At 36.4% G+C, this 17,278-nt stretch overlaps 1 protein-coding gene across 6 annotated transcripts in view; it reads right to left on the bottom strand.

Annotated features, from left to right (window-relative positions):
* TANC2 (tetratricopeptide repeat, ankyrin repeat and coiled-coil containing 2) overlaps nucleotides 1–17,278 on the bottom strand; it is a 369,078-nt gene that overhangs the window by 171,305 nt on the left and 180,495 nt on the right. The window contains exon 5 of one of the 6 annotated variants that reach the window (XM_088829199.1): nucleotides 8,057–8,167. The exons of the other annotated variants lie outside the window; for them this stretch is intronic. Within the exon in view, the coding sequence (XP_088685325.1) occupies nucleotides 8,057–8,167 (111 nt within the window). The remainder of the gene's footprint in view (nucleotides 1–8,056; nucleotides 8,168–17,278) is intronic. 6 annotated transcript variants of the gene reach the window in all.

Below are 17,278 nucleotides of genomic sequence, written 5' to 3'. Positions count from 1 at the left end.
AACAGAGAGACAAAGAGGATTTCAAGTGACTTAGAGATAAAGGATGGCAGTGGTGACATCAAATACAGAATTCCTAAAATCTCTAGTTTCTTGAGTATCAAAACACAAGTCAAGAATATCTTTCTGTCTCTTCTTTGTACCCACTGAATTTTTCAAGAATACTGGGCTGCAGGAACATATATATATTGCATAGGGAAAGAAGAACATAAAACTACATTTTTTTTCAGAAATAAATTTATAACAACATATATATATGTGAGAGATGTTATTCATCATAATAACTGATGCACCAGACATTGTGCTAATAAGTACCTTATATCTCAATTAATCATCACAAACACCCTATGGCATACATGATATTACTCTCTGTCCTTTACAGATGAAGAACCAGAAAATTAGGAAGATTAAATATTAAAAGTTATACAACTAGTTAAATGGCATGGTTAGACTTAGCCAAGTTTATATGATCCCAGGGCTACTTATCACTATGAAAAACTGTCTTCATTAAAAAAAAAACAACCAAAACCCACAAAGCTTAGTATCTATACATAGACTGCTTATGAAAACAGGCCAGTGACAGCAGGTTATAGGTGCAATTTTATCCTCTTTGTGAAGTGCTCTCATAAAAAGGATAATGATAATCTTACCCACAGCATTTTTTTCAATATTTATTTATTTATTTGGCTGCATTGGATCTTAGTTGTGACACACAGGCCTCTCTCTAGCTGTGCACATGCTTAGTTACCTCACAGCATGTGGAATCTTAATTCCCCAACCAGGAACTGAACCCATGTCCCCTGTATTGGGAGGCAGATTCTTAACCACTGGGCCATCAGGAAAGTTCCACACATAACATTCTTAGAGGAAAAGTAGTAAAGGCTGTGGAACACTTTAACTGTAGCTAAGATTTATTAAAACTAACTCTGGACCACATAATTGTCATTATTTTATATATTTTAATTATTACATCTTCACAGCATTCCTATGATACAGGTAATATTATAATCCCCATTTTACAGATAAGAAAATTAATCATTCTTACAGTTAAATAATATGCCCAAGGTCATACAAGCACAAAGTGGTAGACTCAGTATTTGAACACAGGCAGCCTGGCTCCTGGGTCTGCAGTCTAAACTAGTGCATTTCACTGCCTCAAAAAACCCAAAGTTAAGACGTTTTAGAGCTAATAAAAAAAACTTCCATTTGGATATCTAACTAAATTACAGATCTAAGCACCATACTTACAGGCCAAGTCTTTATAATCTGTGATGTAAAACACCTTGAGAAGAGTTAATCTAAAGGTCAGTTAAAAGACAGATAACGGGGGAGGGAAGGGTTGGGAGTTAGGGGTTAGCAGATGTAAACTGGTATACAGAGGCTGGGTAAACAACAAGGTCCTACCATAGCACAGGACCTACCATGTATTCAATAGCCTGCGAAAAGCCATAGTGGACAAGAACAGTGAAAAACGAAGGTCTAGATGGGTACAACTGAGTCACTGTGCTGTACAGCAGAGGTTAGCACACATTGTAAACTCATTATTTCAATTTAAAAAGATGGTTAATTTCTTAAATAATGATAAAATGTAAATCTAGAAAACAACTGAAATTGTTCAGAGTGAAAAGTTCTATTCAATAAAAGCACCTGTCCACTGAAAGAACTTTCTAACGTGTTAAGAACTTATTAGTTGATAAAGGAGTATGCGCATGAAAAGCTATTCATTCTCTTATATTAGCACTTTGGTGTGCTTATGCTCATACTCAGTTTTCAGGAAGTACCTCTCATGCTTAAAATATACTGAAATCATTCCTGTTTATCTCTCCGCTTCCTCTCTCGAGTTGTTATATGGACTTTCACATCCTGGTTAGGGCAGCACTGTGGTTCATTTCTACCTTCATTTGATTTATAAGTCTGTCCGCTACCCAACATTTAGGTGGAATTTTTGTTGTTGTTCTAACAGTTGTACCATTAACAACCTACATTTCATTTCAACATTAATAACAGCATTTCTTTTCTCCTTCTTTTTGGGGGCGGGTAGTGATAGTATATTAAAAAGCAAAGACATTACTTTGCCAACAAAGGTCCGTCTAGTCAAGGCTATGGTTTTTCCCGTGGTCATGTATGGATGTGAGAGTTGGACTGTGAAGAAAGCTGAGCACCGAAGAATTGATGCTTTTGAACTGTGGTGCTGGAGAAGACTCTTGAGAGTCCCTTGGACTGCAAGGAGATCCAACCAGTCCATTCTAAGGGAAATCGATCCTGGGTGTTCATTGGAAGGACTGATGCTAAAGCTGAAACTCCAATACTTTGGCCACCTCATGCGACCAGTTGACTCACTGGAAAAGACTCTGATGCTGGGAAAGGTTGGGGGCGGGAGGAGAAGGGGACGACAGAGAATGAGATGGCTGGATGGCATCACCGACTCTGTGGACATGAGTTTGAGTGAACTCCAGGAGTTGGTGATGGACAGGGAGGCCTAGCGTGCTGTGATTCATGGGGTCGCGGAGAGTCAGACACGACTGAGAGACTGAACTGAACTGAACTGAGTGGGGAAAGACATGTTACAGATTGCTCTGAGAAGCTGTTATATTAACAGAAAGAAGTACATATGTGCTTGTAGAACAGTGTTTGTATATAATTTTAAGGGGTTTAGAAACCCTTCACCCCAAAACTCACCAATTTAACTCTGGTTAAAAATCTTGCAGTATACTTGTGTTTTCAACACAGTAGATATAAGAAATACAAATACAACATAATAGAAGCTGTGAATTACAAGAAAAAGGCTCCTGGTACCCATAAACCAATCAAAAACCAGACAGAGGGTTTTATCTCTATAAAGTATAGAATTCACAGCAAAGTAAAGAAGAATGCCAAACCATTTGGAATAAAGGTAACATCTGATAATGTTTTCAGAAAAAACAAACAAACAATGGAAGATGAGAAAACAGATCATCCTTTTCTATGACCATGACTACACAGGAGTTGGGAAAAGAGGAATCAAGGAACTACTCACGTTATGTGAAATATTTCATCATGTACAGTGGTTTGCACCTGTGCTACAGAATACACAATGCTGTTAAGAAATCCAAATGAAAAGTCCTTTATGAATTAAAAAACTATATAAATATGAATATGCACTTTCAAGTAAGGAAGTATCATAAAACTCTGTTCCATTCTTGAGTTTCAAATACATCCTAATTTTGTTGTCACCTTAAATAACATTGTCCTTTGTAGGACAGTGCCATTTTTAAAGAGATTCAAAAGGATCTATTACAAAAAGGTTAATCTCAAATTCCTCTGAAAGTATCTGCTATGGATAAAAGCCTGTCTATTTTCAGAACTCTGGTCTGGACTTTGGCTTTTAACCTTGCACATGTATCAAAAGTCCTATAAAACTGTCAACTTGGCCTGCCATCTGTACCAAGGTTCATTTCTACACCTGAAATTATGTGTTGTTATAATGTGCAACATAAAAAGCTTGAAAAAACTAAGAAGGAATGTTGCTCTCCTTTAGTAGCATCTGATTACTGAAAAATCTCAATGCAAATTCCCTGCAGAAATTTTACAAAAGAAAAGTATAATGATGATGATGAACAATAGGAAGGGTAATACATTTCTTATATGAGTATTTGTCATATACATTATTTTACTTAATCTTAACAACTCTATGAGATAAGATTTATTGTTAAAAAAAAAAGAGCTGTTTTTAATCACAATCCTACAAGGAATTTAAGGTTATGAATGTTACATGTAGTCACACAGCTAATAAATGACAGAGTCAGGAATTAAATGCAGTTAATTTCAGAACCTGAGCTCTCTGAAACTAACACATACTGCCCAATAAAGAAAAGAAAAATCACCTGTAATCCCACCAGCCAGCTACAACCACTGCTAACATGAAATTATCTCACAAATGCTACTCTCTCCTCTGACAACAAACAGCATCCCAATTCTCTCCCTCCTTAGGCAACCAAAGTTAGTTTGGTGTATTCTTCTAGACATTTCCCCCTTTGAATGTATATTCATGTATCTATGTAAATATATATTTAATTTGTTAAATTATCAAGTAACATCATGTTATATGTAACATTACTGTGATAGGAAACTGAGGCACCAAGAAATTACACATGTTCAAGATCACAAAACTACTAAGGGGAAAAGTGTAATTGAAACGTAGACAGACACATTCTAACTAAAAATGACCCTAAACCTTTACATCTTGTATTCCTGTTTAAAAACACTTTAAGATCTTGTTTTATACTCTCAGGATCATCACTATAATAATAACAAAATTAGCTAACATTTATAAGCATTTACTAAAAAACAAGCATTCTGCTAAGTGCTCTGTATTTATTAATCTGATTTAAGATTACCATTTCCATTTTTACAGATGAGGAAACTGAAGCTTAGACAAGTTAAGTGACTTGCCTAAAATTACCAATGCTGCAGGCAGAAAAGTTAGAGGGTAGGATGAGTGTGTTCTCTTATTTAGGCAATTGTTTTATTGAAATCACTGATATCAGTTGGTTACCCTAAAAAGAGAATACAGCCTTGTCTCATACTTAAAAACTGAATTTTCTACTTTTTAATTTAAGGGTCAAGCAAGGGATGCTTAAAGAATTTTACACCATAATAGAGTTCAGTTCAGTTCAGTCTGATGCTAAAGCTGAAACTCCAATACTTTGGCCACCTCATGCGATGAGTTGACTCACTGGAAAAGACTCTGATGCTGGGAGGGATTGCGGGCAGGAGGAGAAGGGGATGACAGAGAATGAGATGGTTGGATGGCATCACCGACTCGATGGACATGAGTTTGAGTGAACTCCGGGAGTTGGTGATGGTCAGGGAGGCCTAGCGTGCTGTGATTCATGGGGTCACAAAGAGTCGGACATGACTGAGCTGAACTCTATTATGGTGTAAAATTCTTTAAGCATCCCTTGCTTGACCCTTAAATTCAGGGGCACTGTATTTCTGGACTATACTGTGTCCACTTCAAGAGTTCAACAATAAAGCCTGCTTATACCCTCACTCAAATCACTTAACTTCTCTAGGTCCTAATTTCCTCACTATAAGATTATCAAACACAATTTGCTTGGCCTCCCCGACTCTGGAAGTTCAGTTGTGTAACATCATCGATCATCTCTATGGTTTCAGTTGCAGAACCAAAACATACTGTTTACTCATACTATTTATTCCTCACATTTTCTGCATACAACAAATCTGATTTGAGGGATAGTAAAACTTAAGTATTCTAGAATCTAATACTATATAGACTGAATCCCTCAGTTTATTAGACAAATAATCTGGATCAACACTTATACCCAATTGTAGCTTTCCCCAGTCCCTGTAGACCAAACATCAACAACTTGTTTTGATTTGATCCACAATTTTCTTTTCCTTGCAGGAAAACACTGAAAACCAGTTACAGGTACACAGATACCATGGACCAAAAGACAAACCAAGGAAAATACATGTCCATTTCTCAGAAACAAAAGCTTTCTTCTTCCCACCTAAAATACAGACACCAAAATGTTGAGGTCTGGATAATAAAGAAACAACATCACCAATTATTCCTCAGAAGTCAACTGCAGAATGAGCCCAATGGGTGCAGCTTGTAGCCACCCTGTAACCCAGCTGGTTCTCGTAGTGTGGCACCTCAGTCAGCAGCTTCAGCACGAGCTGAGAGTTTGTTAGAGAAGCAAATTCTCAACCTACCCAGGCTTACCGAACCCGAAATTCTGGGGCTGGGTCCCACAATCTGCCTTATCCTCCAGGCAATTCTTGCTGTTGTTAGTTGTTGTTTAGTCTCTAAGTCATGTCGGACTCTTTGCAACCCCATGGACTGTAGCCCACCAGACTCCTCTGTCCATAAGATTTTCCAGGCAAGAATACTGGAGTGGGTTGCCATTTCCTCCTCCGGGGGATCTTCCCAACCCAGGGATTGAACCTGCACCTCCTGCATTGGCAGGTGGATTCTTTATCACTGAGCCACCAGAGAAGCATGCTAAAATGTGAGAATCAGGGCTCATTTAACCTTTAGCTTATGTTTGTTGCCTCTGTGACATATACTCTTTCTCCTAATTTGCATGTGATAATAAATAAAGCAGGAAGATATCAGATCACTGCATCATTATGTATGAATATATCATAAAATATTAATATGATCATTATTCTGCTAGTATATCCTATGTAAGAGAAATGCAGAAGGAATGGATTATTTGTTTGCTTTATGAGTATACTAAATTTACTTGTTTATTGTTAATTTTTGGTACTATGTAGATTACAGCTTCAACCCTCATGTCACTAATCTTATCTCAGCAGAAACTTATTTTCACAGAATTTATTATAAAAGGACAAATCACTAAGAAGTTTCTATGCCTTAAATCTGCTTCAGATAAGAAAAGGAGAGACTGCAGAGCATGGCAATTAACATTTTGGCAATGTGTTTTAGTTTCTTCCTGGTTTTCTGAAAATGTTAATTGAGGTTTAGTTTGGTTCAATTCCAATTCAGTGAAGATTCATGTTTGTGGAAAATATACATAAGTAATAACATGGACAAGATTTTTCACAGTGATTCAGCACTGGCATTCTAAATAACAGCAGCTCCCTTGCTTCTTGACAGTAACAATCACTAGATTAGATTAAAGATGTCAGATAGGCAATCGGGAAGTGAAAGATTAATCCCCCCACACTAATTCTGATTTGCAAATCTGAAAAAGAAAAGACCTCTCCTTTCTTCCAAACCTCAATGCAGCAATAGAGAATTCGTGCATTTAATTATTTTACTTTATTATATTAAAATTTGCATGAAGAAATGCAGAGTAATGTCCAAGAAACCTGACAATACCTCAAAACAGGAATTCTTTTAACAATGTGCTACTGTGTCATTTTAAGATGCTACTTTGTTCCTTTTAGAAACAGAAAAGCTAGTTTCTAATACCTACCTGTGATTGATTTAAAGATGAAAGTAATTTACAACAGTGGATAAAGACCAAGGTTCTGCAACTTGAAAGCGAAATCCCCATGGTCTTTCAATATTCAAAGCTGGTTCATAAAATCGAATGTCTCTGATTAGGTTTGCCTCAAGTTTTTTTGCCTCCTGTCTTTTTTTAAAAAAAATACATGTCTTACCTGGCTTCAGAGGTATATCAGCCTGACATTTCAGATTACAGTTACTGATATCTTACCTAGAACTAGAAATCACCTTATTCTGCTAATCTCTAGTATGGTAAATATGTAGTAGTTGTATCCACTGTGGTTTAACATTGATTTTAATGAGCAGAAATAAACAAAAGACCTAAAACCAAGTCTTCTAAAGTTCTTTACTGAAGCTCTGATCTGTATACTCAACTAGAGCTGTGAACATTTCTAACACAGCTCTATAGACTCACTGTAGAGTAAGTGTAAAGGATGTTGCCAAGCAACTCATCTAAGTTTGGAAGAATCTAAGCATTGATAATGAGTCTGTGTCAGCTTGGCTCCCACACAAGAAGGGTTTTAGTGAACTCCCACATGTGCTTACAGGCCATTCATGAGAAGAGGTATTTCTTACAGTGAATGTCCAGGAGTCTAAATCAGGAAACTGTAATTTTTCCTAATTCAAGTATAATGTTTCCAACATCACAACTATTTTCTATAACTGTTCAGAAAACCAATTGGGATTAAGGCCAAACAAAATATAAAAAAGATCATATGCAAAGGACTAGGGTTGAACCGACATTTTTATTCACACTTGAACACTGCTGAGTGGACATGGCCAAAGCAAAATTTCTTCAAGTATCAAGGTCACACAAATCACCCTGAGAATGTATCTACCAAATTATTTTGATTCTTTTGAAAATTATCCTTGAAGCTGTTTTCAATATCTACATAATTATATCAATAATCAAAAAGGATGTTCAGTAGAAACTGCTCTAATAAGGAAAATACACAGTCAGTTGCACAAGAGATAACAGCTGTGATTTTATGAATAATATACATGCAAAACACTGCTCTGTTCGATGGGCCTAATCCAAACCTCCCTCTTTCAAAGCAGATACTTTGCATGCACGCTTACCAGGGCAGTATGCATCCACGTCCAGTTTCTGAGCTGAAGTGAGGGTTGGTGAGCCAAGCTCGGATTCTGGAATTCGTGGGCTCTCAACAAACTTTGCCTTCCTCAGAGGGGCTAAGGACAAAAAAAGAGACAGAGAGAGAGGGAGAGGGAAAAAAAGAGAGAGAGAGAGGAAAAGAGAAAGAAAGGAAGAAAAAGGAAAGAGAAACAGGGAAAGAGAAAGGAAAGAGAAACATAGAGGGGTCATGAGTAAGGGGAACAGCAGGCAACAGATGGAAGCACTTAAATGAACGACACACTCTGTCAGACTCAGATCAGGTTACCCTATTTTTTTTTTTTCTGTGCCAGAAAAAAATTAACTGCATTCTTCATAGAGGAGATGGGTCTTGTTAAAAAGTCACTGCAAACTGGAAAAGCTAAAATCTAATCATCAAAACTATGAGTGGAAGTTGTAACTGTCCAGTCTATTACCTTTAGCTATTTTCTCTTTCCTTATAAATCAAAGAGCTTTCTGATTTTGTCTTCCTTTGCTGTTAAATGCAGGTATTAACTGACTAAAGTATAGGACTAAGCTTTAAGATTTTGTTTATAATAAATGTAAAAAAAGGTTTCTTTATCCAGAAATAACTATCAATACAATACTGGGTTGTGATAACTACCTTAAGTAGGATTAACCTATTTAGCTTAACAAGGAAATTAACTGCTCAGCTATTAGGTAAGAAGTCAAAACTGCTAGTGGACTGAGATATTAACTAGGCCATGAGAGTTTGCAACTGACCGCTAAACATAAAGAGATGTGATTTGGTTCCAAATATAATTATGAGGTCTATGGAACAGTAATAGTCCATGCCATGGCATTCACTCAATCGTGTAAGGAATGAATGAACAAAAAAAGCATAATTCATGAATTGAAAGTTTTCATATTAAAAGCTAGTATAAATTTTATTTATTGATTTTTAGGCAAAAATGTTAAGGAACATTATTGATATATATTTAAATAGTTAAATATATTAAAAGTTAAAATTATGAAGACTGCTTTGGTACTTTTAAACTGAATTCTATTAAATAAACTGTAATAGGATGAATGTGCTTAGTATAATACTGGTGGCAAAAGTACCAGCCAAATCTGAAATTGATTAGTATGCATTATATACACTATATTATAACTATAGGTGTTCCAGACATGTCAGTGCTTAAGATCACATTTCTTTTATCAAAAGTTTCGGCATGTTCTTCAAAATCCTCATCCATTACTGATTCACAGGGGGATTTTAAGTTATTCCTAAAAGACCTTGTAAAAAGTAATGTAAAACTTTATCATTACCATGACCAGAATTCTACTCTATTTTCTTTGGAGGTCAAAATACAAAGTCTTTAAAAAAATAGAAAGTATTTTTGATACTCAACACCTACAGTCAACTAAATCACACTTAAATCTTAGGATATGTATGTATATTTTAAGTGTATGTTAAAATAAAGTCTACTGTCTCCATGGCAACCAAGACTGAGGGTGCTAACAGAATAGTTCTCTGCCAAAAGCAAGCTTTGGAACAGCAGAATTCTCACCTCTGTTAACTATAAAACTTGAGCCTATTTTTAAAAAATCACTATCACAAATGAAGATCTCAAGTGACTTATATGTGTATCTGCAGGCTACTTTATCTGCAGCCAATATTAGAACCTCTTTCATTGTAATCTCATCAATTCAAAAATAATAAAACATTTTATTTATCCAAAATTGCTTTGTGTAGGAGAAATTATTAATAGTTTAATTCTTAAATCTAAGTCCTTTCCTAGAATTTTATTATTTTATCATGGCAGTAGAATAATTCTTTTACCTGCTGAGTTCTGACAAAGACAGCCCTGGTCCCTGCCCAAGGGACTCTATACATCTAAAAATTTTAATAACAATTTTTATAATGAAATTTGGGGCTAGTAGACAGACAGAAATCAGCAACTGAGGGTAGATATGTAAGAAAGAAATTGAAGGATGGCAGGAGAAGTTGAGGGAGGTAGGAAGAATGTTTAAGAATTATGAGATGAAATCCAGGGGGAAAATCAAGATCTTAGAGATCTGGAAAATTCAATACCATGAAGATTTCTCTATTTTCTTTTCTCAGGGAGTTTCAATCGTTACCTTTATAGCTCACAGTGGACATTTAGTTCTGCTTTTCTACCTTCATCTCTGTCATCTATGGGACACTGTACATGTCTAATAATGAATTTATAATCTCTATAAGGTAGATTATAATGTCACTCTCACTCAAATTATAGAGAACTAGTGTTATCTTAAGTCAAACACATACAGAAGGTACAATCATAAGCATGACAGATTGTCCAAGATGCTTAACACTACTTGGTGGAGAACATAATCGGTCAACTTGAAAGATGGGACATAGCTGTTTGGAAGCCGAGAATGCTAATACATTTTGCTGTAAAATAAATGGTATATAAGATGAATCAGATGGGTAAAAGAACTCTGTGTCAAAGGGTTTACCAAATAGTTTTGAAGTGATTGAAATAAGATGAGTAGAAGACTCTAATGAAGAAGAAAATGGCACCTTACTCCATTCTTGCCTGGGAAATTCCATGGACAGAGGAGCCTGGTGGGCTACAGTCCACTGAGCTGCAAAGGAGTCAGACACAACTTCGCAACTAAACAACAAAGGGGACTCTAAAACCAAACCAGGTATTTTATTGTGATATAAGAGATAACAGGAAACCACTAATCTGAAATCTGAACCAATACTGGGTATATGATTCTTATGCTTGTAAGAGACTTGAGTCTGGGTATACGGCTGAGTTGAGATGCATACTGTATGCAGAGGATGCATACTGATTACAGTATATTGAAGTCGCTCAGTCGTGTCAGACTCTTTGTGACCCCATGGACTGTAGCCTGCCAGGCTTCTTCATCCGTGGGATTTTCCAGGCAAGAATACTGGAGTGGGCTGCCATTTCCTTCTCCAGGGGATCTTCCTGACCCAGGGATCAAACCCGGGTCTCCCGCATTGCAGGCAGACTCTTTACTGTCTGAGCCACCAGGGAATCCTATTAGAGTATGGGCTCAGTCATTTGAAAGATTGAGGTTGTACTTCTAGCACTTACAGGTAATAAGAAACTGGGCAAGTTAGCCTTACTAGGCCTGGGGCAAACAGGCTATGATTATGGAAAACAAAGTAAGCACATGGTTTCAAGACAGAGAATGGAGAGGCAGCATAACATGGTATAAGATCTTACTGGAAAACCCAACAGAACTTTTTGGTCAATTTAACAGCATAGTAGGGAAGGACTGGATAACAGAGGAATGAAGGATCTAAGCTCTGAAACTAGAAAACCTAAGTCAGATCCCATCTCTTTCACTTTTTCCTAGTTGTGAGAATTTTTCTGTGCCTAAGTTTCCTCATCAGTTACTTGGGGTTAATAACAGTAGCTATAGCATGGGACAGTTGCAAGGATTACATGAATTAACTCAAATAAAATGGTTAGAAAAGTGCCCAGCACAGAATATCCTTTATAAATGCTAGCTGTTTTTTTATCATTGTTTCTGCTGCTATCGTCATCATCATCACCATCACAGATACAGCATGCTTTGGAACGTCTGAACTGTGACAGAGGCGTAAAACAGAGATGTCTAAGATGCCATGGGGGAATGATAAGAACAGCGATATTACCAATTAAGTTTTCAAAACTGAGAAGGAAATAATGTTGAAGAAAATGTGCTATAACTTAGAAAGTGGTAGAAAACCCAAGTCAAAATGGTCTAGTTTAGACAAAGAGAAATATCTGGGTACAGAAAGCTGAACAGTATGATTTAGAACACTAGTTCTCAAACTGTGGTGCCTGACCAGCAGTAAAGCATCACCCGGGAATTTGTTAGAAACGCAAATGATCAGACCCCATGTCAAACCAGCTGAGGACCAGAAACTTGACACAGTATAGGCTCAGCAATCTGTGCTTGGCAAACCCTCCAAGTGATTCTAAAGACACTAAAACTTTGTGGACACCGGATTAGAGAGAGATAGCTATACATACCTCATGAAAATGGATCACTAAGAGACCTCATCTAACAAAAAAAGTTGAAACAAAATAGAAATCAAGGCTTCATCTCTGAAAGTATTAACATCTATGGGTAAAAGTTAGGATTTCTTCTCAATCACTCTTTTAGCACTACAAGTCTTGTGTTATGGGTTTATTTATTTATTTTTTAAAGCAATCCCAAGTTATAAAGTATCCATCTTTGGAGCCTATTTTGAAGAGAGACCAATGTGTCTGTACTTGTTAATTTTTACCAAGATCACTGAGGGGTAGAGGACAGGGGATTAAGAGCAATCAGATAGATCATAAAGAAATACTAATTGTGAAAAAGAAAATCCATTTATGGAGGTTCCTCTGTAAACTGAGATGCTGCAGATGATGCTGAAGCACACCTTGCTCAAGCAACTATAAGTGAAATTTGCTCAGTTGTGTCTGACTCTTTGTGACCCCATGGACTATACAGTCCAGGGAATTCTCCAGGCTCAAATACTGGAGTGGATAGCTGTTCCCTTCTGCAGGGGATCTTCCCAACCCAGGGATTAAACCCAGGTCTCCCACGTTGCAGGTGGATTTTTTATCAGCTGAGCCACCACGGAAGCCCCAAGCAACTATAAAGACATTAAAATATAAATTTTAATAACTACGTAAGTATTTGTCTTCAATAAACGTGTCACAGCAAAGGGAACTTCTTTTCACAGCAAAGGAGAAACTGGCATAAGACTCACATACTCATGGGAGAATGGTATGGAGCCAGATCAAACAAAGCAAGGACCAGGAAAATGAGAACTGAAGGATAAATATAAAGATGAGTGGAACATAAAGTACCAAGAAAGTACTTTCACAAAGTTGGTTTTGAGATTAAATGCATACTTAGTAAGGTTAATCTAAAGACGAATTCACTGTCAAATGTGAAAGGAGGATAAAAAGAGTTTAGTTACAGGCAAGAAAAAGAAGTACAGGCATCCAAATTAGAAAGAAAGAAGCAAAATTATCTTTGTTTGCAGATGACAAAATCGTAAATACAGAAAATCCTAAAGATTCCACCAATAAATGAACTCAGCAAAGTCGTACGACACAAAATCAACATACAAAAATTCGCTAACAGTGAACAATCTGGAAAAGAAATTAAGAAAAGAATTCAATTTAAAATAGCAACAAAAAAACCCTACAAATAAATTTAATAAAGGAAGCTACAGACCGGAAACACTGAAACTACAAAATGTTGCTGAAAGAAAATAAAGAAGACACAAGTAAATGGAAAGAAAACCCTTGTTCATGAATTGTAAAACTTAATATTGTTAAGATGGCAATACTACCCAAAGTAATTCATAGATTCAATGCAATCCTTATCAAAATCCCGGAGGTTTTTTTGCATAGATAAAAAAGTCATTCTAAAATTCATATGGATCTCAAGAAACTCTCAATAGCCAAAATAATTTTTAAAAGAACAAAGTTGGAGATACTAAATTTTATGATTTCAAAACTCACTATACAGCTACAGAATTAAAAGTGTGGTATTGGCATAAAGACAGACACATAGACAATAGAATAGAATAGAGATTTCAGAAATAAAACCGACAGTCAAATGATTTGACAAATATACTAAGACCATTTAAAGAAGACAATTTTTTCAATATATGGTGTGGGGAAAACTGGATATGTGTATGCAAAACAATGAAGGTGGAACTTTAACTTATACCAAATACAAAAATTAACTCAAAATGGATCAAAGACCTAAATATAAGTTAAAGTTATATAATTCTTAGAAGAAAACTTAGGAGGAAAGATATGAACAATTTAACTGTTAAGGAAGTAGAGAGAGACAGTGGAAAATTTATTTGGAAAGAAAAAACTGTATTTTAAAAAGTTTTTAATAGAACTTTCATAGGCAGACTCTTAATATTTTAGTTCCTAAACATTTACTAGAAAAATAAACCTTTGAGTAACAATGGATTTCCTGGAGTGAGGGTGGGAAGCAAGCGTAGAAGGAGAGAGATTGTGATACTCTTTATTTCCTCCTTCTTAACTCCCAATCTAATGGTGGTTTCAAACTGGGAAATGGTGAGAACAGTATCCTTCCAATCTATCCAATATCCTGATCAACCTCTTCTCATAACTGAGCTTAAATGGTGACACAAACCACACCCTAAATAAAGGAAGAATGCCAAGGAACTTTTGTTATACAACAAAAAACAACTGAATCCCCTAAAACAGAGGGATCAAAAACAAGTTTAAAAAAATTGAAAGAGAAAAACCAATAGAATCTGACAATTTGACACAGGCTAGATATAAGTGGGAGAAGGCAATGGCACCCCACTCCAGTACTCTTGCCTGGAGAATCCCATGGATGGAGGAGCCTGGTGGGCTGCAGTCCATGGGGTCGCACAGAGTCAGACAGGACTGAAGCGACTTAGTAGCAGCAGCAGCAGCAGATATAAGTGAAAAGCAGATGAAAAAAAAGAACTCTAATTCATATAGTTTCCTGTTTTTTAGCAAGAAGAAAGTATCTATTTATAGAAAAGAAAAAACATATAAAAGAAATGAACACCCTCAGATGCAACCCAGAAAAAGGAAATTAAAATGTGACATGACAGTCTTTATCAAATAATGGCTAGTCTACTGTAGGAACAGCTTCTGACACATTATAATGAAAAATAAAACTTTACTGCTCCAACCAATTACAAAATTAACATTAAGCTGGCAAAGTACCTTTCTGGTTCTCTTTTCATCTATAAAGTATAAAAAACGAAGTATATGTTTTATACATTTCTCTTTTCCTTGCTTCTTCCCCAAATATCATGTATTACTTTCTTTAGTCTCCCCATTCTCCTGACTCTAAACTACAAACAAAAATGACTGCATGTTGTTTTACACCCATACTACTCTGTGAAGTATCAAATAATCAGAACACATTTATTTTAAATCTGAATAAAGATACATTAATATTATCAGAAACACAATATACATATTCATTTCTGACAACAGACTATTTGAAATCTGATCTCTTTGAAACCTGTATGAATATAAGTATATGAAATGTGTGCAGTGTGGCAAAGTGAAGTCAACTGTGTTTACCAATACAAATATCAGTGTGTGGCCACTAGTTATCCATGATGGACTCTCATACGAACATTCCCTATCTCCACTTATCATAGTGAAAAGTTTTAAAAAGAAGAAATTCAGAATTCATTTTATTTGAGCAAAAAAACACTATTATGTAGTTTTACAATTTCCAAGACTAACAGCAACTATATCTATTTTCTAAAAAAACTGAAAGGTAGCTGATCAGCATCAGCTTACAGAAACATGGTCGCAATGAAAAGGAGGAGCTCACCTGAACATAACACAAAGAATACAGCAGCTATCCAAGTACACAGAAAATACTCATTCTGTCTCTTGAAAATTTAGGGATTTGAATACCATAGTAAGTTCTTTTAAAGAAAGTATCTATCACCTTAAGACTTCAATACTAACTTCCTAATGATGAAAACAAAAAACTCTAAACAAGTAAAACCTGAATAACTGAAATGACATAATAATTTTAAATAAATGATTCAAGAAAGTACAGAACAACTATTGACTAACAGTAACACAGCCAAGTGCTACAGAGAAGTAACAAAAAATGCAATTTGAGATAGATACTCAGTTCAGTTCGATCGCTCAGTCATGTCCGACTCTTCGCGACCTGATGGACTGCAGCACACCAGGCTTCCCTGTCCATCACCAACTCCCAGAGCTTACTCAAACTCATGTCCATCAAGTCGGTGATGCCATCCAACCATCTCAACCTCTGTCAGCCCCTTTGCCTCCCATGTTCAATCTTTTCCAGCATCAGGGTCTTTTCCAATGAGTCAGCTCTTTGCATCAGGTGGCCAAAGTATTGGAGTTTCAGCTTCAGCATCAATCCTTCCAATGAACACCCAGGACTGATCTCCTTTAGGATGGACTGGTTGGATCTCCTTGCAGTCCAAAGAGACTCTCAAGAGTTTTCTCCAATACCACAGTTCAAAAGCATCAATTCCTTGGCACTCAGCTTTCCTTATAGTCCAACTCCTATATCCATACATAACTACTGGAAAAACTATGCTGCTAAGCTGCTAAGTCACTTCAGTTGTGTCCGACTCTGTGCGACCCCATAGATGGCAGCCCACCAGGCTCCCCCATCCCTGGGATTCTCCAGGCAAGAACACTGGAGTGGGTTGCCATTTCCTTCTCCAATATGTGAAAGTGAAAAATGAAAGTGAAGTCGCTCAGTCCTGTCCAACCCTTAGCGACCCCATGGAATGCAGGCTCCTCCATCCATGGGATTTTCTAGGCAATAGTACTGGAGTGGCTTGCCATTGCCTTCTCCGTTATGGAAAAACCATAACTTTGACTAAATGAACCTTTGTTGGCAAAATAATGTCTCTGCTATTTAATATGCTGTCTGGGTTGGTCATAACTTTTCTTCCAAGGAGCAAGCGTCAAAAATCTTAGATATGCAGATGACACCACACTTATGGCAGAAAGTGAAGAAGAACTAAAGAGCCTCTTGATGAAAGTGAAAGAGGAGAGTGAAAACGTTGGCTTAAAACTCAACATCCAGAAAACTAAGATTATGGCATCTGGTCCCATCACTTCATTGCAAATAGATGGGGGAAACAATGGAAAAAGTGACAGACTTTATTTTTTTGGTTTCCAAAATCACTGCAGGTGGTGACTGCAGCAATGAAATTAAAGATGCGTGCTCCTTGAAAGAAAAGTTATGTCCAATCTAGACGTTAGATAGTACATTAGTAGTATTTATTTGAAAGTAATTATCTTCAAAGTCAGAGAATACCACGAATACATTCATAAAGCTGTCTACTGACCAAAATTTAGAGGATGTGCTATCAGGGCTAAATTGTTTTCAGGGCAGAAGCGTTAAATAGTAAATAAAAAACCTGAGGACAGTAATGAAATAAGAATTATTTGAAAAGATGAACAAAATGAAAAATCTTTAAAAATGGGCAAGAGAACTGAATAGACTTTTTCCAAAGAGGAAAAATACAAATGGCCAATAGGCATATAAAAAGATGCTCAACACTGCTAATCATCAGGGAAATGCAAATCAAAACCACAATGAGATATCACCTTACACATGGCAGAATGGCTATCATCAAAAAGAACACAGTAACAAACGTCGGTGAGGATGTGGAGAAAAGGGAA

The sequence above is a fragment of the Moschus berezovskii genome, chromosome 20 (genome assembly GCF_049115385.1).
Source record: "Moschus berezovskii isolate FMDL1 chromosome 20, NW_MosBer_1.0, whole genome shotgun sequence".
NCBI classification, from domain to species: domain Eukaryota; kingdom Metazoa; phylum Chordata; class Mammalia; order Artiodactyla; family Moschidae; genus Moschus; species Moschus berezovskii.
This window is presented reverse-complemented; position numbering and strand designations above follow the sequence as displayed.